This window comes from Strigops habroptila, chromosome Z (assembly GCF_004027225.2).
Source record: "Strigops habroptila isolate Jane chromosome Z, bStrHab1.2.pri, whole genome shotgun sequence".
NCBI classification, from domain to species: domain Eukaryota; kingdom Metazoa; phylum Chordata; class Aves; order Psittaciformes; family Psittacidae; genus Strigops; species Strigops habroptila.
In genome coordinates, this window is record NC_044302.2 from 68,818,265 (window position 1) to 68,841,328 (window position 23,064).

General features: G+C 37.7%; 1 protein-coding gene across 9 annotated transcripts in view; it reads left to right on the forward strand.

Annotated features, from left to right (window-relative positions):
* The window catches only part of NFIB (nuclear factor I B), a 169,764-nt gene that overhangs the window by 84,571 nt on the left and 62,129 nt on the right, over window positions 1-23,064 (forward strand). For all 9 annotated transcript variants that reach the window (XM_030512274.1, XM_030512277.1, XM_030512275.1 and 6 more), the window contains exon 3: window positions 14,797-14,850. In XM_030512274.1, coding sequence (XP_030368134.1) covers window positions 14,797-14,850 — 54 coding nt within the window. The remainder of the gene's footprint in view (window positions 1-14,796; window positions 14,851-23,064) is intronic.

Below are 23,064 nucleotides of genomic sequence, written 5' to 3' on the forward strand. Positions count from 1 at the left end.
ACAGGAATACAGTAGGAATGTATGGATTACAGCTTTGCGAACTGCTTGCAGAGGCAGTGAACACTGATCATTTTAAGAGGAATTCTGAATAAAGCTCAATGAAATGTGAAGAGCTAAATATATATAATAAAGTTTTTGGTTTTGTGGATTTATCCCTTTCCCCTCCCCCATCCAATTTGCTTTTTCTTACCCCTGTAGTTTTACTGTATTTGGAAGTCAAGTTCCTTTGGAGTTGAGTATTATTCCTACAGCTTCTTTGTAGTTGGATCTGCAGCTACATTGATATCTGTGACCTTGTTTTAACTACTAAGAAAATTAAGCTTAAGGTAATGTTTATTACTGGGAAACTATAATAATAAGTATATAGATGTTCAGAACCTAAATTTTACCAGCATAAATCTGAAAACTCCTGAAAAGTTTTAAACATTTTTTCCCCAGACAAGATTTGTCCATGTGATTTTGGTTCAGCTTCTTTTCAACTTGTGAAGCTGAAGCAGGAAAATATATCTACCACTTTTATTTCTTTAATGTTTCTTATTGTGACTATGGTATTCACCTAATGCTTTAATCTCCTGGTGTTTGATTAAACACAGTAGCCATAAATGCAGCATGACTGTTGGCCATGAGTTGTAAAAATGCATGATTGTAGGGCAAACCTTCTGTTCAGATGATTCATCAAAGCCCAGGTTGCAAAGCACAGCTTAGTATTTCAGTCTTCAAAAGAGACTATTCACTTTGTTCATCATCTGCTCAGCCTCACCCCTGCCTTATACACCTTTAAAGAGAGGATGTTTCTTTAAAGTAACAGTAACAAGCAAGAGAAAAAAAAAAAGATGATCCTTTCAGCAACCGGCCCCTTCATAATAAGCTTATATTGATTGTCTGTCTCTTACTCAGCTGAGCAAGAAATCTGTACAGTTCCTAGTGGCTTTAGTTTATTTAATTACTATATTTTCCTGGACACTGAGAAGGTTGCAGTGTTGAGTAATATTCCCAGGCCTTTGGTGGTGGGAGGAGGAAGGTGGAGAGAGTTTGTAAAGGGAAAGTAGGGAGAAGAATTTGTTGGTGGTTGTTTTGTTCATTTATACAGGTGGTTGCAAGTTATCTTACAGTAAATCTTTAACAATTTCATATACAGTATTATTCCTAAAGTTAATTATAGACCTAGACCTTGGGTAAAAAGGCTGCCAATGTCATTAATGGAAAAACAGTGTGCTTCCTAGAATCAAACATTGCTTGTGGTCAACCGCTTCTAACTCCACACACACAAACCGACATATTCTGAATTCATTGCATACCAGGGAGTAATTTACTCACATGTATGCCCTCTGCTCTTAGTAATGCAACAGAAGAATCTTCTGTAAGCGTGGACGGCAGTTGTTATCATTACTTTTCTATTCTGAAGGACAGAGGTTGTGTGACTCTGTCCTTCCAGCTGTGCTTCACTGAGTTGTGATTTACACACTTCTAACTATATTTGCCCACTAAGCAGAGAACTTTAGTAATAGTGAAGGAGTGGAGTAGTCGTGCAGCTTTGCTTCTTTGTTGGTGAATGTTTTGGAGGTTCTTTAATGCCAGAGTGAGGATAGTAATTTTGTCAGGTACCTGAAACAAACTTTGGTGCAGAGGTTCCACAGAGCTTGATTTTGTGGAGTATTTCAGGAAGTTCTCTGCTGAGAATGTCTGAAATCAGCAATATTGCTGCTGTTTATTTTGTGACCTTAAAATTGGCAAATCTGCCCTGCAGAAGAAAGGACTATGGGAATGCTTATGTATGAACAAGAACAAAATTAAGTTTTAAATATTGCCCCTTGCTGGTCATCAACCTTTAATTTTCTAGCAGGGACGGAATATAGGTAGCCATCCGATCCAATGGTCTTCAGGCTGTATATGTTGTTCAAATTGTTCTGCAGTCCCCATAAGGAGATGGTCTTTCCTAGGAGGCACAAACTTCATTTTTACAGATTTCAAGACAGTAAGGAGTTTGTCATTCGGGCTAAGAATATATCTTGGCTTTCTAATGATTTAAACCATTCCAGTCTTGGTCATGAGAATGCAAAAAGTGTTGAGAGAACATATTTCAGCAGTCTGTGAGAACATATGAATAAAGAATTAGAAACATAGGAAGAAGTATTTTTTAACACATAGTACAGATAGGTTCTCTCCTACTAATCTCAGGAAATATATAGTCCAGAGAATTTGCTTTGCTCTGCCCCATAACCACCGCACAACTTTTTAATGACTTATTGCTTAATAAATTTTATTTCTCAACATATGATTTTTATTATGTATGTTTGGCCTAGGATTGTTTTTTTTTTCTTTTTAATGATGCAACATACTGATTATATTGTTTGCGTCTGCTGATTATAAGGGATTTATGCTAATAAATTTAGGAAGGCAGCTATCATTTTGGTGCTGACATATGCCTTTGCTCAGAGACCCTCATGTGATTGACTGTAATCTACACAAACTGATGTTAGGCTGTGGCATATTGTTTGAAATGGTTTAGCTGTGCAAAGATACCCAACTGCTGTGCAAAGATACCCAATTTGCTGAGACTGAGCCAACTTGTGTATGGGAAACAGTGTAGTCTTGCGAGCTCGTCAGTCTTCCCAGATTCATGTTTTCTGGGCTGCCTCCTATATACATACACATACTGCCTAACAAACTGTGGTAACCTGTAGACTAAACTTCGTATAAAGCTTTAGTTTTATTTTTATTGTCATGGCAATCTGTCTTCATGTGTTATTTCCATCTCCTGAATGCTTACATCATGCTGTTATCAATAGCTGTGCATATGGAAGTGATTTGATTGTTCATTTGATTAAAATAGAAGAAAGGGGCCATACAGTAATGCTAGTGTTTCCTGGGGAGACACGGGGCTTTAAACTTACAGCAAGCAAACTGGCTTGATAGGAAGCATGTTTTAACTTTGTTACAGAAACTTAATTTTGAACAATTGGGTACATAGGAAGGCTAATGCCAGAATCACTTTGGAAAAATTGGCCAAAACCAGTGCTGGCATATTCTTGGTTTCTGGTGGTTGCTTTGCTGCTGGTGCTCTCTGTTGCCAGCCCTGACGTTGCCTTGCTCTGCCGTGGGCAGATCACAAACCCCTGTTCTTCTCCCACGTGTGGATGTGCATTGATGCCAGTGAACAGAAGAGCATTATGTGAAAAGGGTATATTGGTATGGGAAAGCTGCAGGTAGGAGGGGGCTTGGGAAAACCTTGGAGCAGGTTGATGAGCAGGCTTCTTAATTTTGCTGCATCCTGGAATCAGTGGTTGATTTTCTTGGTTTGTTTTCTGCAAATATGAGGTGTGACTAGTGGGCCCTCTGCAGCTCTTGCCTGTCAGTCACACCCACTGGGTGGAGAAACACAGCCCTAGGCCAGGGTGAATTTCATGAGAGAACTGGATTTTCTCGTGTTCTTACCGTTACTGATATCAGGCCTCTGTCCTGAAAAGGCTCTATTGTTGTTCATGTTTCACTTTTAAGTAGGCATTAAAGGGATACTGTTTGTTATTCAGACGTACAGCATCTTCTGGAAGACTGCTTGAAAACATAAAAGCATTTTGAGGCTTGGGAGATTTGCTTGCTGTAACTGTTCATAAGGGTAAAGATTATTGTCTAACTAGCCAATTGGTCTCATTTGCAAATCCTAGCAAGTGTGTGGAAACTGAATTACTGCGGCTAATCTGAATGAAATCTAGTCTTGGCAGTGCACACTTTTCCAAATTCAAGTTGCTCAAGCAGCCCAGAAAGATTGACTTTACGCTGCCCTGAAGTGTTGGCAGCAGCCACAATGGAAGGAGGCTGGGATAGAAAGGGAGCTGTAAGAATGGTTTTTTTTTTCAGAAGCGCACAAGGTGTGTGTATGTACTTGTGGAGGACAGACATAGTCGGAAGGGAGGAAAGTAAGGCAAAAGCTGAGAAGCTTGCAGGTTTATACTAAAATATTGTCATCTTTTTGAAATTAGTCACAAAAGGGTCTGCTGTAATTAAAATGCACACAACCAAACTCTTGTGCAGTGTGCTATGTCTCACATTAAGTCTTTCAGGTCAAGTGGGTTTGAACTATTTGTTCAGGAAAAATGCACTGCAAAGCTGTCAAAGTGCTTGAATACACATAAGAAGATGTTAAACTGAATCTTGAACCCGCTATGTGGGTGCACAAGATGGAAAGTGGTTGTATTGTTCCCAAAGAAGGACAGTGCAAGTATTAAGTTGCTATTTTTTGCTATAAAGTTTTTAGAAAAATCTGAAATATTTCCGAAAGGAATGCTGTTGTGCAGGTGCTGTTCAGATTTATTCCTGTTCTTTCAGTAATGCACAAGACAGTTAATATGTTTGATTTTTCTGTCTACAAAGCCCTGAACATTTGTCTATAAGTAAGATAAAATGAAGCTAAATATATTTATAATTTCACCACACACACACAAGTACAGACACATGAATATACAAACTTACTAAAACGGAAAGAACTGTTTGGATTAAATGTTATCTTACATCTTCAGCCAGCAGAAAGTTATTTTTTAAATAAAAAAGGGCTTTCAATAAGGATGTAATTCTTGCAGTCATGAATGTTGAATGTCTAAGGTTTCTCATTTTGGCTTCATGTCTTGGAGCTGTTGGGTGGTGCAATCCCTTTTGCTCCCTGCCACAAACTGAAACTTGAGTTTCTGTTGTATTTTCAGCAAACTTGTAGAAGGTTTTTAACTTGCAGAAGGATATTTTTTTATAGCTGCAGAACAAACCAGACTTTTTCAAGGTCCTGCTGTGGTGGAATAGTGGTAAGAAAACAAGCCTTAGAAACTCTGGGTGGTTAAATAATGTTCAAGGCACTGGCAAGTTACCACGTGCAATAAGAATTTTAGTTGTTTTTTGTTGCTGGTGGTATTTTTTGGGTTTTTTTGTGGTTTTTTTTGTTTTTTTTTTTAACTTAATTAACACTTAATTTTTACTCATGCAAAGAAACAAACAAACAAAAAAGTTGTAAACAGTCAAAATAAAAACCTTGGAATTTGAATCCATGCATCTGTCTTTTTAGAAAAAAAAGTAGTATCCTTTTCCCAAGTATATAATACCCTTAGGTACCACAGGAACGTGTACCAGCCTCAGTAAATAAATTGAAATACAGAAAGCAAAAGCAGCCTCTCCTGTATACTGAACCACAAGCATATTTTAAAATCTTGGTTGCAGAACTGCAGTTGGTACTGTATCTATGTCAGGGAATTTCACCTATGTAGATGGTTTTAATAGATTAGAAATTAGCAGAAGTGAGAGAGCTGTAATATACAGTGAAAGTTACAGAACTGACACACGTTCCCATGTGATTAGTCGCAACATGAAAGAATTATGTGTTGAAATATGAAAGAATTATGAACGTGATCGGATAGGATTTAATATACATTTTGAAGCTTTTGACCAAGTGACTGCAGTGGCAGTACTATTGCTAATAGGGAGATAGAGAATCTGTGGGAAAAATATTCTTTAAAATGGCTTTGTTTAAAACAGAAAGGTAAGTTTTAAACCAGGATAGTCTTTTTTGTTGTTGTTGTTGTGGTGGTGTTTTTTTTGTTTGTTTGTTTGTTGGTTTTTTTTTGTTTTTGTTTAGGTTTTTTTTGTTTTTTGTTTTTTTGTTTTTTTGGTTTTTTTTGTTCTGTTTTTGTTACATGATTTTAAAAAAATTCAATGTGTGAAACATCCCTGCCCAAGCCCAAAACTGGGTTACTCAAATATTTCTTTGGGTTAATCAGTTCTATATTTTAAGTTCTCCTGTGGCACATCATGTATTAAGGTACTTCTAAGTTTTTTTCTATTTTAAAAGGTCACAGTGGGCAGAAAATCAATGCATTGATCAGATTCTTTTTTTTTTTTTTTTTGATCACTGTTGCTTCAGAACTCCATACATTATCTTTTCTCATTATTTATTTATTACCAGCTCGCTTATGCTGGAAAATAAACATGGTGGCTGTGAACACACATGCAATTCCTGTGAAGTTTATGAACCACTAGTATGAGAAGGCAGAATGATTTTTCTCAGCCGGTTGTTGCACATTACCTACTTAGTGACTTTGTGCCCAGTGATAGATATAATCTTTCATCACTGTTAATTCATTTTAATAGTACGTGTGTGGGAATCCGGGCATGTAAAGTGGTGCATATTTTGTATATGAATTTTTAGGTTATAGTAGATGGAATGAAATCCACTTTGTAAAGAATACAGTAACATAACCTAAAAATTATGTGTGTACACTGCCATTTGAAGCATTGCTTTCATAAGCATGATCTATGATAAAAAAGTATGTTACTTAAGGATACACACAACTATGGCATTCCTTATGCCCCATAAGGATGTAGATGTATATTAATATCCCAGTTTTTAAAAATTGCATATAGCATCTACTGGCAATCTCAAGAAATGCTCAGAAATGCATGGGCAGCAGTTGAAAAAAACCTGAACCAACCAACCAAAACCAAACATCACTTTTTGGGGGTCTTGGTGTATGCCAGATTATTTATGCTAAAGGTCATGTTTTACCACCAGTCATAAAGTTGAAATGAAAACATAGTTGTGGTAGTATTGTGGATAATAGGTCAAAATTAGGATATTCTTTGGTAAATGTTGTAGTATTTAGAAACACTACAGTGATGCTCAGGTTGTCAAATCATTAAGCCTTTTCCCTCCTATTTCAGAGGAAACATTAATTTTGTTTTGGGCTGCTAGACACAGTCATACTTAGTGGTAGAGGTGTTCCTCATGCTGCCCTTTGGTGCCTTGAAGAAATACTAAACACTGCAGTGCTCTAGACTAATTTTGGAGTTTCCATGATATGTAACCCTCCAACATCTTAGTTTAATTGCTGTTTATTTCCCTCAATTAGTGTATAGTGTGGTGGCATACTTAGCATTTTTGGAGATCTCTGCCTACAGACTAAGAGAGAGGCCTCATGAGCCTCTACTAATAGTTGTAAACTACTTTGTGGGTTCTTTGTCAGGTGATGCTTTAGACTCACAGAGTAGCATTAGATTGTAACTTTCTGAAAGACTGAAGATTCTGGCTTTTCTTACTGTATATTTTAGCGGAGAATGCAGTGCACTTTGAAGAAAAAATGCAATTCTATCCTACAGTATTAGTTGAACTATGGGGTTTTTTTGTACTTTTAAACTGTAATTTACCATGAAGTGCCTCATCCAAAGCTCGCTAGAGCAACTTTCTATTGATTTTAACAACCTTTGGCTGAGACCCATGTTGAACAAAACTGATTTTTTTTTTCTAGTCAGGTCATCATTATCCCATGCCTAAAAGTAGTGCCTTATGTAGTGGAAATGTGTATTTTATCTCCCTGAAATCTTATTGCTTTACTGCTTTAAAATACAACAGAAAATGTAATCTTGGCTGCATGAGAGTCAGTAGTAAAATCCATGTTGACTTTTATGAAACCAGGATCTGTGCAGAAGTTCTTAGTAATATTCATTGCATAAAGGTGAGCATCAACCTTTGTCTTTCAACAAACTGGCCAATGAAGTGGCCAGTTTATTAGTTGGCTGAAAGTATATTCAAGGAAATTCCTATTCCTTACATGCAAATATGAACTTTTTCATGGTCTATCATATAATTTTTTTCTCTAAACACTCAAATAAGTCTTTCACTGTGTTTTACCTTTTGCTTTTAATTTTCTGAAGAATCCATAATAAAAGCCCTTTATGATACATACCTTAATGTAAAAAGATTTTTGGTCTCCAAGAACAACTTCTGAATGTTTCTGACTATAGCTAGTATCCACAGTATCTTCCAGATGGATAAAATTAAATGTTCATATCTCTTCCTTTCCTACTGAATCCAGCAAGTTTTGGAAAGAAACTTCATTCTTTCACATTCATCCACCTGTGGCAAGATACCTATGTAAACCTCTTCTTAAAGTACACGTCAAAAAAGAGCTTAGCTAATATTATGAAGTATGGGAAACATTTGTTTCAGGCTATGAAAAAATAAAACCCTTTTCTAACTTAAAAGGGGTGTGTGTGTGCCTTTGTGTGTGTGCATTTGTGTGCATACATATATATAGAATATGTATATATTCCATGCACAACTTATAACACAGCTGGGGAAAGTTGTTCAGTTTTCAAAATGAGAAACATATGGTCTTTATGAATTGTATAAGAAATATTTTGGATAACTAAGTGTTGTGATTTATTTTACATAAACAAATAAGGGAATTTAAATTAAAAAGATATCTGTGCATGGGACATAAAGCTGAAAAGCTGACTATGCTTATTGCTATTTTGGTTCTGGTAAGTGATTCTAGGCCCTTGAATTTCTTTCAACTATATAAAAACTGGATTTACTCCAGAGCTCCATTTCTTAACTAGGACAGTTTAAAAACTAAACAAGGACTGAGTCAGTTAATTAATTTAAATGAGATTACAAATCAGAAACAGATTACGTAATGTTGGTTTAATTACCATTTTTTATTTACCTAATTAAAACACTCTCAAGAAAAGTTCACAGTTTTGACAATGGCCGGTTGGGTGACTTGGTAGCAGCAGATCGGAGCACTGATGTAACGGGAGGTGAAGCGGGGCCCGCCACGACCTGCGCTGCCCCAAACCATCATGTGCCCTCCCTGCCAGCCCACGTGGCAGGCATCGCGGTGGCATGGCCCTGGCCAGCCGGAGCGTGGTGATGCCGCTCAGCTTGAGATCCCACTGCAGGGCTGGGAAGCGTGCCCTATGGGATGGATGGGCTCTCAGCTGAAAGACGCAGGTTTCCCTCCGTTGTGCCAGCCACAGGCGAGCTTGTCTGTTGTGGAAGAGTATGGGGAGCGTTGTGAAAGGGGATGGCCACTGGCTGAGTAGCTCTTGCTATGTCCCCACTCCAGAGCAAACAGGTTCAAACCAAAATGAAAGCAGAGCCCATCCTCTGCCTGCTGGGTTGTCTGTCTCCTGCTGGGCAGAAGCTCCTCCATGCCTGAGCCTTCAAGGCTTTCCTGGAATGACAGGCCTGCTTAGGCTAAAACCTGACAGAGCTATGGGCAGCACAGATCAATACCCTAGCTTTCTGGCACCAGCAACTCTGTTCCTTGCTGCCTTTTTTCATGTAAGTATATACTTCTGTTACAATAATTTTTCCTAATGTCCAATCTAAACCTCTCCTGGCACAATCTGAGGTGTTTCTTCTCATCCTACCGCTTGTTACTTGGGAGAAAAGACCAACTCCCACCTCACTACAACCTTCTTTCAGATAGTTGCACAGAGCGATAAGGTCCCCCCTGAGCCTTCTCTTCTCCAGACTAAACAACCCCAGGTCCCTCAGTTGTTCCTCACAGGACTTGTTCTCTAGCAAAGAAAGTGGTGGGTTTAGGGATTTCATCATATGAAATCAGTTAACCAAAATTTTCAGGGAAAGTATTTCTGTTAAATGTAGTGATCTATGAAAATGTGGAAAATAAATACCCCTGTTTTAGTTTAACATAGGGTGAAAACAAGAGTCACGCTTGCATCAATTCCATGTTTATAGCATCACTTCAGCGAATGTTTAATAAAATAAAACACTTTCAGCTCATTTACACTATAAACTCTTATATCACTGGAGTTAGGGTGAATAATGGTCATAAAATTGTATAATAATTCAGGGTCATCAGCTATAGAAATGGTATACAGTGGAAGACACTGCTTGTGCAAAATGAAATCATTAAACATATTTGGTAAGTTTATCAATCCAATCAGTTGTTTTGTCAAAGTAAAATAATGTAAATAGTAGAAGGTAAGTGTAGTAAAATTAAAAAAATAATAATTAATGGTGATGATTTAACATACACAGATGAAATTATTTATTTGCTTTACGGACTTTTGCTGTTCACCTATTTGCTTTGTAAGAGAGGGAGATATCTTGGTTTTTTGTTGCCATGAATGCTTTCCTATCATGCTAATGTTCTGAAAGTCTTTGAAAGATGAAGAGTTGTTTTGGAAAGTCTTTTCCTCATGAGGACAGCCCGGCAGTGGGGCTGGGGCCCAGGGAGGTCGGGCTGTCTCCTTCCTTGCAGGGTTTCATGCCCTGATTTTGTAAAGCCCTGAGCAGCGGAATGTGATTCCACAAATTCCCCTGAGCTTTCCCTGGGAAGGGTTTGGGACTGGAAACCCAGCTCCCCAGCAGATTGACCCCAGTCCTGGAATCCTGTGATTTTCAGGGGTACAACCATTTGCCTCAAGTTTGTGATGTCAGGTCGTGTAATCCTGAAGGATGGCAGTCTGGGAGGTTGGTTGTGGTTCTTGTTCATGGTAGTGACTCTGCCAGTTGTCAAGTCAAATGCTGTATAGGTATGTGAAGGCTTGAACAGCAGCAAACTGATACATGGTACCACACGTGTCTGGTCCTTTATCCTCCCCCATACCCAAATCATGGACTGTCAAAGAACAAGAGTATATTTACATGCTGGTGAATGATTAAATTAGTGTCTGTCAGCTGAGATTAACTGAGTGCAAAGGCTGTTGCCTAGCTTGTAGCAAATGAAAAGTGAAATATGTTCATTGAAACCACTGAGGAAGTTTATTTGGTTGGTAAAAACCTGTGGAGAATCTGCTTATTTCTAAGACATAGTTTAAGAAAGTATTTTTTGCTTTTTACAGATTCTTCCTCTATTTGTTTTCAAGGCTTTTAACATTAAGCTAATGCAGAGAGCCTAAAAGTAAAATTCCTTATAGAGTGTGGGGCATAAGGGAGGTATAGCATAACTTGCTCTTTAAAAACAATATCTTCTTTTATCAGGTGAAAACTGGCTCAGAGCTGAGCAATACTAAAAATCCCTCAGTAAGCTGGTGAACAGCAGTGCGACTTTCTTGGCTTTATTGGGGTGTGTGGTCTTCCTGCTCCTGCTTGTCAAAGACAAGGTGGTGCAGAGGGAGAGAGCATCTTGACTTTCACTGGATGGCAAACAATCAGCTTTTTTGCCTCTTCTCTGCCTTATGAAGCCAAGAGTGATATACCATGGCAGCACCTTTCTTCTATGTATAGCAGGGAAAATGAGTGGTTTTTTCTTAGCAGCAGCAGGCCCCAGCAGTCAGTTTTACTTAACTGGCTGCAGTGACTATTGCCTGCACTCAGATATTCTTTGGGATTGACTCCAGAAATGAAAACATGTGAAAAAATTCGGTATAAAATATACCAGCTTTCTGACTCATTCTTTCATACCATCTTCTAAAACAAAAAGCGATTTGAAATAAAGAGTTTGAAAGTCGTGGTGGGAGCCATGTCGAATCATGATAAATTACACATAAACTGTACCAGGGTTACATGAATATCTACCGTGTAAGGGTAATGGCTGGCTTGAACCATTCTCCTATAAACTGTTCATCCATGGGACAATAACTTACCAAGCCACTGACTGTTGAAGCAGTCAGCACCAAAAAGAGCAGAGCAGAAGATGTGCACACCATAGTTGTGAGGTGTATATGAAAGCCATTCTCTGGAATTGTTAAGTGTGGGTGAGCTTTTGCTCTGTAGCAAAGAAGGATAAGTACTTCTCAGACTTGTGTGGAAGAATTTTTTCAAGAAAACCACATTGACAGTAAAATTTGAGGGGCAGATTTCTGAAAGGGACTTACATTTGAGAGCTACATAAATGACAATGTTGAAATTTTCATTTTTTATCATATTCACATAATGGGGTTTTATTTGCTACGTGTATAATTTTGCTTACAACTTCTAGCTTAGGAAGTATAGATATATTTTTTAAATGTACACAGAATTATTTGGTGGGAAAATTGAATGCAAAGCCAGCTACACAGACAATGAGTCTGATTTATGTCTTTCTTCACCGCACTGGAAGAAAAGCTTGCAATTTTTAAACCCAGGACTCAAGTTGCTGGTTAATGATCTTGTGCAGGTAAGGACAAAGAAAGATTTAAAGAAAGATTTAAAGTGTCTTAGCATGTCTTTTAGTTCCTCAGTTTCTGTGGCTTTCCAAAAATGTGTCTTATTCTTCAGAAGAGCTCCAATAACTCTTTTAATTCAATGTTCTGCTTATAAATTTATTCATATAATTTATTCCTATAATGACCATGGTTCTCTTGCACTTTGCAAGACTATTTGCATCCAATCAAATCAATAGAGAGCTTTATAATTACTGACACTGGTAGGAGAATTGGATGGTCACAGGCCATTCTCAGGTTTGTGTCTTTCATTCTGAGAATGAGATGCTTCTGTATGCTTTAAGTGCAGAGTTACATAAGTTGATAACTCTCATGCAGAATATGATTTTTTGCTTTCTCAACTGCTTTAAGTGAAGAGTTAGGTAAATTGCTTCTTATATTCTGTTTTCAATGATTCTTTGCTTTCTCAAGATCATTGAGACCCCGCTGAAGATGTTAGTAGCATCTACTGCTAAAAACACTTTGTGAGAATCAATCTGTAAAAATGGTGGTTGTTAAGTAGTAAACACAGAACAAAGCTAAGTCAGACTGGCAAATTATAGTAACTAGTAAACTGCTTGTCTCTATAACTGGAGATTTCTTTACTGAGTTTCTTACTATGATATGAAAAAGAATTATTTAAATCACTATCAGTCTTTAAATCCTGGATTCAGAAAGTGACCACATTGAAAATGAGAAAGTGGTAGTAAAGGCGAATTGCTGTGCAAGAGCTGAAAAATATTCTTCATTTTGTGCATCCTTTTAGTAGATTTAACAGGAGAAAATATCAAAGGCTATCTTCTGGTAGGCCTCAGTAATCCCAATTCAAATTTCTGTGTTCCCCAAGCTAAACTGCCCAAGCTTTATTGGGTGCATCTGCTGCCAACTTGCCACTTCGTTTAGCCGCACATCAGCAGCAGTTTTACACTAGGACAATTGCTGTGTAAAATTAATCCTCTCTGCAATCTTAATTTCAACAATGGTATGTGTAGTTTGCAGAAGCAGAGAATGGCTATTAGAATAATATTAAAGTTCACCCCCTGCAGGGTGAACCTTCCCATTGCAGCACAGGAAAGACTTGTCCGTATGAAGGCCCGTATACAGAGCAGCATTGTATTTCTAGCATTTCTTGTAGCTGATAGAATTTTCAACATTACTTGATTTGATTTTTTAAAGCGATGTGTTGTGCCTTACCATGAAAGGAAACAAGCATGCTGAATGGCTACATATTGTGCCATATAGTGGGTCTCTTTTAAGAGTACCAGGGGCCTAAACCATGGGATGTGCAGAATCTGACTGGGAGGCCTGCCCTTCGTTCTTCCTACCCAGGGTAGCGAAAGATAGAGGAAATTTCATGTGAAATTCACTATCCAGTGTGTATTTTATCGTGTGCAAGCGTGATTTCATTCAGTACTGGAAATTTAGTTGCATTTTTAATATCATCAGAACTGGGTTTAACATGTGCTTTGATCTTCCAGTACTCTGACAGATCCCCTGATGCTTGTCTTCTGTGACAACCATCGTTCAGATGATTTCAGTAGAACTTGAACTGTGAAATGGATTTCCATCATAGATAATACATTCTGTAGAATTAAGCTTGTGTTAACTTGAGCTGCTTGAGAGATATGCGTGTCAAGCTGTTTGCGAAGATATGTAATAGATGGTAACAGAACTTTTTGTAGCAGGCGGAGGCAATCTCTCATTCTAGGTTGAGGGCTACACCGGCTTTAAGAAGAAGTGATGGGGATTGAATGACAAGCATTAACCAATATGTACTTTTCTCCTTTTTAATATTTTTTTCTTTAATTTGGACACTGTAAGCAACAATGCATTCAAGAACTTTGACTTCCCTCTGGGGCTCATTTGGTAGCAGCAATTTCTGCAGTACTAAAATGCAATCTTTTGGTGGTCCTATGTTACTAGCAAGCACTGGTACATTTAAAAAATGGTATTTTAAATTTAGACTGCAAAACTGTTCCATTTTTAGATACCTGTATACAGAAAAAATGGCTATGCTTCTTTTAATTTCTTATTCTCTCAGCATGCAAGAGTGTCCATCATGTCTTACTTAGTTAATAACAATTTCTTGCAGTAAAGCAGGTTTTTGTTATATTATTTTGTTATATTATTGGTGTGGGAATGCAGCAAAAAGTAGATAATTTTAAAAGCAAGTGCTTTATGAGTAAGGATTTATTATTTAGTGTGTTAACATCAAATTGCATTCTCCTCTTGATTTATTAGGTGCACATATCATGAAAAGAACACTCTTTGAAGTCTACAGATTTTGGGTTTTGTTAGTTTTTATGTTACAAAATCTTCATTTCACAATGGCAATTGTCACAGACTAGGAACACGAAGCCTATATTGTATTAAAATTGACAGTCCTAACTTCAGTGCAGTCCAGAGTCTGAAAGCAACATAGGCCTTTGTGCTTTAAGGAGAGGGTAAAGAAACAGGACTTACCACTGCAAGCGCCATTAGTTGCCTGATCCAGTACACCTTTCTGGTCATTCCCTCAGAAGAAACTGCTTCTGCTATGCTGATTATGCAATATTATATTTGGGGGATGGAGGGAAAAGGAATGAAAAGGTACCCTTGTAGATGTGTTTACAACTTGAATGTTTACCTGAATGACTCTCTTGTCCTTAGTCAATGATCTATGAGTTCCTCTTATTAGGATCATTGCATCTGTCACAATGTTTCTGCTTCTGCACAAAATGGGTTACATACAGTGTTTGTTCAATAACGCCTTCATGTAGAAAATCAGGGAAATGACCTTTAAAGAACAAAGTTAAGTATTAGTTTAATACTGAAGGAGTGTACTAAAGGTTGTGAGATACTTTCAAAACAAATTAGTGAAACGTTTCTTTCATTTCTTTATAGATTCTGGACAACCAGGAAGTCCAAGCCACAATGATCCTGCCAAGAATCCACCAGGTAAATATAAGTTCCAGAACATATGCATCTAACATTGTTTGAGAACAAAGATACTACTGTTAATAGTTAAAAAGAGCGTATTGGTCAGCAACCTGTTTTGCACTCATAAGTACATATAATCAGGACAAGCTGTAATTACTTTAGTACTTTCAAACTGGCAATGACCCAATTGCAGTTTCATCAACGTTTGTTTAATCAAAGGAATTCTTCTTTCACTTCATGGTTTTTAGAATTTTGTAAGTGAGAATGGGCAGAGGAGTAAGGAGACAATATCCCAAATTTATAAAAGTCTTCAAATGCTATAATTATTCTTTTATCTTGGACAAAACACAACTGACCTGCCTCTAAAGTCTGTGATGTGAGCTACCAGGTTCTTTATTTTATATGCATATTGTAAAATGCAAATATGTTTATTTATTATATTTTTCATATCAGCTCAGAGCAGTTTTTGAACACATTGTTAATGGGTCGTGCTAGTGACATTTGGAACTTTTGGGGAGAGATGTCAGTGTAAACAGTCCTTTCAATGATTCTCTTAAAATAAAAATGAAAGAGAAAATAAAAAACATGCCACACTGTTCAGACCAAAGATTCTTTGTATTTTCGTAGACTTATCCTTCTAATCAACTGGGCAGTGCTAGTAAATCTTGTAAATCTTTGTTGTTTAAAGAAATTTTGTTGGGGTAAGACAAACAAGTCTGACAGCCATATTATCACGTCTTAATGAGCAATGTGTGACTCCTGCCATCACCGTCATGCTGCATCTTCTCATTTTGCTTCTCAGAAGAAAATGGCTCTCTGAAATAAGCTGCAACTAACTCAGTTTGCTCTTTTCCTAAATGCAAAATGAACCCCACTCTGACCAAGAAGTAATTGTGTAATTGTGGGCTGATACATATACATTTATACTTTCTGGATTTGTCCAAAATTAAGGGAAACAGCCTGCATTGTGGCTGTACAGTTTTGTCCTATACATATGATCAAAATATTCACTGATTGTGGTGGAATACATCATGTATGTTGTATGTGAATACACAAAAGGGGAGAACTATCATAGATCATTGTGCAAAAAGTTGTATTTCTGTAATATAAAACCCAGAAACATATAATGGAAGATGCAGATATGTTTTTTGGCTATAGGCTTCCATGCTGTTTCTTTCCAAACTGTGTGGGATGTTATAAGTATGCTTTTATTTCTCTACTAAATTTATGACATATATTATGTAGGATAGAGGTTTAAAAATGAAAAATGGTAAATTTACTCCTAAACCAAGCCTGCAAAATTTCCTCACAGATAATCACAGTTTTGTAAAATTTGGAGCATTTAGCTATAGAGCATTTATTTTTGTTTTAGAATTTCTCTATTTGTGAGTGCAAGGAAAGCCAGATACATTACCCCTTGTCATTTTGAAGGATCCTTTCTAGCCTCTGGGTTTGGGAAGCTGAAGACATGTTTTAAAATTCTGTTTTTAAAGTACTAATTAGCATTTGGAGGATGAAGGTGGAAGTACATATTTTACTGTTGAGGATCACATCCTCTTATGAGTCCAGTCTTAACCCCAGGCTACTCCAGCAAGGTGTAATATTACTGTCAGCAACAGAGCTTTCTTTTGGCAGCCTTGTGGGGCAAGACGAGATATCCTTATGTTTGACAAACTCCAGTGTCCCAGAAGATAGATGGATATAAAGGGCAGAGAAATCCATTTGTTGGTTTCACCATGAAACTTTCTGCTTGAAATTTGCGCATAACACTTTCTCATGTTTTGGAGTTACTGCTGACAGTAGTATTCCTTTATCTGCTGCCAAGTGGGGACAGAAAATGGAAGCTGTGCCTCGCTTCCCTTGAAACCCTTCATTTAAGCAGAGACAGAGACATAATTGAATGTCATCTGTATATTTTAGGATACATGAACTTCCAGCATCATTTAGCTTTCCTGTGTAATACTGTCTGGGGGTTACTGTACTTAGACTGACACGGAGAAAGTGTTGAGGTTTGTGGGACTGAAGAATACAGGACTTCTAGGCTGTGCAGGAGAATGAGAGGGAGTTGCACGCCATTCAGCTTGTCTGGGAAAAGGACTGCTGTCCTATTCTTTCTTATTAAACCTCACATGAGTCTTATTATTAGAACCAGGCAGCCACTTCTGTCGGAGCCTCAGAGGATATCCACTCTGAGGTTTGTTTTCAGTCCTAGGCCAGGAGCACTTTGACCGGCAGTGCCAGGAGGGTTTGTGCTATCCTGTTTTGGTCTCATGCCTGTATGTCAAGGAGGTAGGGTGTTGGCAAGGGATAGGTGCTGTCAGCTTTTGTATGCCACTACCTTCTCAAAGACATTGCCAAGGAAGAGGGCTTTGGAAACTGAATGGTAGTTGGCAAAGTTGCTGGTGTTAAAACTGGGTTTTTCTAGGTTTGGCTAGACTATTGCATTCTTTAGGGTGTCTGTTAATTTGCTGTTTTAATCATGGAGAGAGAGTAATGTCACTTGCCAAACAAAAGAACATTAAGAGTGCTTGCTGGAATTCTTTACAATATGTTCCTAAAAATACACTGAATACTTTGATAGCATAATACAGTATTAAGATGGTGCAGCTTGTGGTGAAAGTGGTGTGTAGCTTTTGTAGCAAGATTCAGGGATATCCTCCTCTAAGTTTAACTTTTCAATAACTTTCATCTGGTATATTTCTAAAGAATGAAACTTGCTTTTCTGAGAGCTGGGTTGTAAAGGTCACTTCTCTGCAGGGATAGCTATGTAAATTCCAGACAAATAGATGAGCTGAGCTGAACTGAACTGAGAGAGGAGTTTGAACACTGCTGTTGCCTGCATCAGTCTTTAAGTTCCTGAAATCTAAACGTTTATGTTGTGCTAGCACGGTGTTAGCTATTAAAAGTTTACATGGTTTTGAAGAGAGAATGGATGTGTCTGTGGGTCCATTGTGGGTGACTAAACGAATAGAGACACACCTGCATAGTAAGTTCTAAAAATGAAAATACTTGCATCCTTGCATACTGTCAGTCAAAAATCCCAACCAACAAATACTTCTGGCCTGCTCTGCTTCTTACTATTCTGGGCATCTGCTCAGGGCTACTGCTGAAGTCAGGCTTTTGAAGTGTAATGTTGCATTATTTGCTTCCTGCAAGTCCTGTAGGTCTTCTGTGTAGCTAAAGAAAATGCAAAAAAATAAGCCTACCTTAACATGTGTGTCTTGAAATACCTGGAAGGGTGTGGGAGGATATGTACGGAAGACGGAAGGAGTGATTTTTCAGTAAGTTCTTTTGTTAGGCATAAGAAAATTATAAGGGTGAGTAGAAAAACATCTAGAACTAGTAATAAGCTAATGATACTGACACCAGCCATAACAATTTGTTCTCCAGTGATACAACCCTTACTAGCCAGTTCTTCTAGCAGAGGATTTTCTAGGTTTCGTTCTGCTTTATTTTTCTTTCCCTTACTTACTGCCTGCTGGCCACAACTATTTGACATTATTAAAGTTAGTTACTATCTGCCATTGGTGTGAGGTTGCTGCTTTGCAGACTTTATTAATTTATACACCAGCATTAACACTGCTGTGTCCAGTTGTTTAGCTGGTCAAAGGAATATTTTCATATAAATTTGCAGACTCTATAACATCAGTCAGAGCTGAATGAGGAATGAAGATGACTGTTTTGAAGCTGTGTGCTGACAAATATTCCATTATTTGCATGGGGTGATACACTTCTAGACGGAGAGGTTGAGAAACTGTCTCTCCACCTTTCATTCCTTTTCACTGTTTTTCTTCTTCTTTTCCCCACAATATGTTGTCAGGTAATCCATCCAGTGATAAAATCCTTAGTCTGAATGAGGCATGGGTATGTGAATCCCCATCCCCAGCCGCACTGCTCTGGAGTTGGTTTTCCCCTTCTGTTTTAATCAGAAATTTTATTCTGGGAAACATTTCCAAAGAAGGCTTGAGTGAAATCACCATCTATTAATTTTATTCTTTTTTCCTAATTAAAGAAGGTGTTGCCAAGAATCTTGCAACCAGCCTCACCTGTCTCTAAATATGCAAATCTTGCAGCTGTAGAGCCCCAAAGGCTTTTTTGTGCTTTCATATGGGCTAGCAGCCATAGGGAGAACATTCTTTTTGGATCAAACTCTAAGTAATGTGCAATAAATTTGCCTCTATATGACTGATTTAGATAGAAGTATTTCAGTTTCAGAACACATAGTTTCAGAAATGACTTCTGAAGAGTAACGTGTTCTCAACCTTTGCTCTTTTTTGGAAATGCAATAAGCAAATGACTAAGTTTTGAATGACTCAGAGCACAGATAGTTTTATTATTTTACTGTATTGCCTGTTACCATCTTGTGGATGGGGAATTAGCCTCCTAATTAATAGGAATTGAAGAGGTATTTCCTGTCCTTCTCATCATAAGCGGCTTTTCTTCTGGAAGCAACGATGCTATACTAGCAGTTTGGGGATTCAGACAGAATTGTGTTTAAAGAAACATATATTCACCTCGCTTTTTCAACATGGGAGTGGATATTTTGAAAATGCTTGCTGTTTCCTGTATGCCTGCAGCCATGCCATTCAGATAGTGATCTTCAAATAAAACAGGGTTGGGTTTGGTCAGGGCTTGATTTTCTGTGGAGTTCTCCCTTTCCCAAATGCTCTATGAATTAGTAATGCCAGTGATTGAGAGGTGATACTTTTCCTTGTCAGCCTCTCAGCCCTAAGCCAGGTGGGGCATTCTGAGGGCAGCATGTAGCCGTGCTATCTCAACAATCAGAAGCCTGCACAGATCATACAGTCTCTTTTTCCAAGAGGAAGAGTTTTTGGCCTTGCCTATTTGTTTGAAATCTGGTGTAGGTAATTGCTACTGTCTACTGACTTAGCATCACCTCTGAATTTTCGTTTGCATTGGCTATCCTACAGTGTAAATAAATTATTCTGTGATTACTTTTGATGCCATGTTTTCTCCTGATGCCATTGTGTTCAATGGTGAGTGCAATGTTTTTTGCTTCAAAACATGCACAAGAATTTACTAAAACCTCCTATATTACCAGTTAGAATTCCAGAAATCTACTTTGGCACCAGAAAATTCCTTTTTGGTGCCTGCTAGTCCTATAGCAGCTTAAAAATATAGAGCTTCCCAACCTCTTTTTAAATCTTGGGTGTAGTTTGTATGTAACCTGAGATTCTCTGGAGTGAAGGGCAGTAAGCATTCATCTTAGTTACCCTTTCTGTTTCTTGCTAGGGTTTGGGCAACTGACTCTGTTTTAAATGACATCACTGCTGAAATCTTCTTTGTCACTCCTTGGCTCATCTTATCCAGCTTTAACTGCCTATAATAATTCTGGTTCAGTGGGAACCTGTTTCTGGTAGTCTTTTTAAGATACTGGCTTCAAAATGCACGCAATAAGAAAACAAACTCCAAGTATGCTGTCTATATGTATAACAGTGTGAGACTAAGTTTTCTGTTAGTCTGTGAACTTCGTCTAAAGTTCTACCAGTTCTGGTACAACTAGTTCTGACTGTGAATGGTAGCTGTATGCCACTAGGATTCCTGTTGATATTAAAGAGCTTCCTGTAAAAGTCAAGTATTGCAGAGAGCAGCAAGAATTGATCCTTAAAAAGTCAGTTTTCAAAGGCTCAAACAAAAGAAGCTTACAGTAGAATGATTTAATCTTTAACTGTAGCAGTTTCAGAAGTCAAACCAACCTGTGGCAGCACCCAGAACATTAAATTGCATAACTAGCTCACTGCTACTAGTTTGTACTGAAGCTTCCAGCCTCTCTTCTCACAGTAGCTCAGCCAGATGTTGAACCTTTCTCCTTTGCAAAAGTAACTAGACTTAATATCCAAAATACATATCCAAATATACAAAAATAAAAGTACAGTAGTACAAATTGTTTCCTGCACTAATTGGATCCTTAGTCCTGTTTTTCAAGTTGCTCAAAATCGAAGCTGTATTAGTGAAAAAACTAGATGTTTAATGATACCAGGAAGCAATTTTATGTTTCGGCACTAGTCAATATGCAACAGAATGTAAACAGACATTCTATTCATAAAAATACAATGAAATCAGAAGACATAAAAAACCCTGGTTAAAGATTTGTAAAGCCAGACGTCACTGGTAAGCTTTTAAGTAATGTGAGAACAAACTCTTTACAGTACATGTTAATACAAACTGAAAATATTTTTCGGTAGGTTCAAACAACTTTTTTTTTTTTCCTCCATTTTAAGTCTTAGCATGATTAAAAGCTATACTTGAAGCTCTTGAAGGCATAGCACAGGAATAGAATGGAAAATATATAAGAACTAGGACAGAATAACTGCTGCAGCAGTTGAAGGCATTACTGAAGGTTTCTCCTGTTGCTGTAAGAGGGGAGCTTGATCAGAATTGCTGTTGGGCTTAACCTGTTTGTATTTAATTCTTGACAGCACTGGTCTGGTCATTGTAGTATTGTTTGGAAAATGTATTTTTTCAGAAATGAGTTTTCTGTATAAACGTAAGGACAGAAGGCAGATTTTATGCTTATCATGTACAAAACCTAAAAGGAAATACAGAAAAAAACCCACTCATTTATGGGTTTTGGAAGTTACTGACTGTTCATACAGAATTGCGTGGAACACAAATTGTGGTGTTTCTGGCAGAACTGGTTTTTTTTTAGAACTCAGATTTTTAAGAGTAATGACAATTAGTGAAATGTATTTTAGGGAGTGTCATGTCTCAGGCAAGATGGTTTTAGTACATGACGGTACTCAATGCTTACATTAGGTTTGAACGAGAAAGAAAAGTGTTATCATGACCATCAAAAGATACAGTAAATCCCCTATAAGGAATACAACAATAGACTGTTATTAAGTGTATTAGTTTCTGTACTGAACAGATCAGAAGCACACACTAAGAATGCTAATTTAAGGCTCTTTAACATATAAATGCAGGCAGTGCATTAGGGAATATTTAAGCAAAAAAAAAAAACAGTAAGAACTACACTGTGTGGAATATCACCACATACTTTTTTCTTGCATGCAGAGTGATAATGTGAATATGAATTTAACTCTTATTCAGTAGGGAGATCAGTTTCACAAGGTAAAAGCCAGTTTCTCACACCATAAATTCAGAATGTCCTATACTGTTGTCCTTCTGTATACAGTCTTGCATTTTATCCTTATCATTTGTAGAGTGCATGCTTCTGCAACAAATTACAGTGGTTTAATGGCACAGAACATTTTCCTATTGCACAGCTGGGAGCCAAGAACAGTTTTGTAACACACCCACAATGGATTTTCTTCCTAACTAGTTAAAAATCTTGAGGTCCACTGGTGCTGGCACTGAACATCCTGTGTTTATTTTTCTGCAGAGGCACCACTGGAATCCACCTTCCCTGTTAGAACATAAGGCTCAGGACGAAATTGCTCAGTGCCTGTGTCTTAGACTGTTTATTGTTACATCGATTTTTTAATAATATTTTGACACATTACATAGAGGAAAAAACCATCCAGCTGTTGCTTGAGATTGACGATAGCTGCAGTTTCCCTCTCTTTCCTAATGTCAGGCAAAGCAGTTGCGTATATTTGTGGGTGTCATTATTTTTTGACCACCCAAGGCAGGGTGAAGTATGGTCAAACCTGAGTGAAGGACAGTGACCCATCAGTCAACAAAGCATCCTTTTGTGAGGGGCTGATAATTAGTGGTACCATTCAAGGCAGAATCTTTTCCCTGCTTCCATTTCCTTATTACAAGAAGACAAACGCATTAGATGATTGATTTTTGTGTTATGTGGGTATTCTCAGTGTTGCTAGTGAGAAAAACATGAGAAGTCATGAGAGAAGACTGAAGATTAAAGATCTGTGTCTGTGTTTGTGTGCACATATACATGTATACATATGTCCTCTTACGTGTAAAATCATACATGGGCATTTTCTTCTTTGAATATGAGCCTTGAGGCTTTTTCTCACTGTAATTATAGCTTGACCAATCTACATTTGGTTATATCACTGAAGTTAGCCTAACTTGAATGAGGGAAGTTGTGCTTCAAAGTAATGGTATTTGGATAATCAGCAGAGAAGTTCAGTCTTGCCTCATTACCAGCTCCAGAGCTGGCTGCATGTTTGTACACTGGCTTCAAGACACACGTCACTTGCAGGCCATCTAAAATCAAGAAACGAAATTTTTCTTGGGAAATTTTCATGTTCTACTGCAGATTTCTCCTGCTGGAGGAAATAGGCA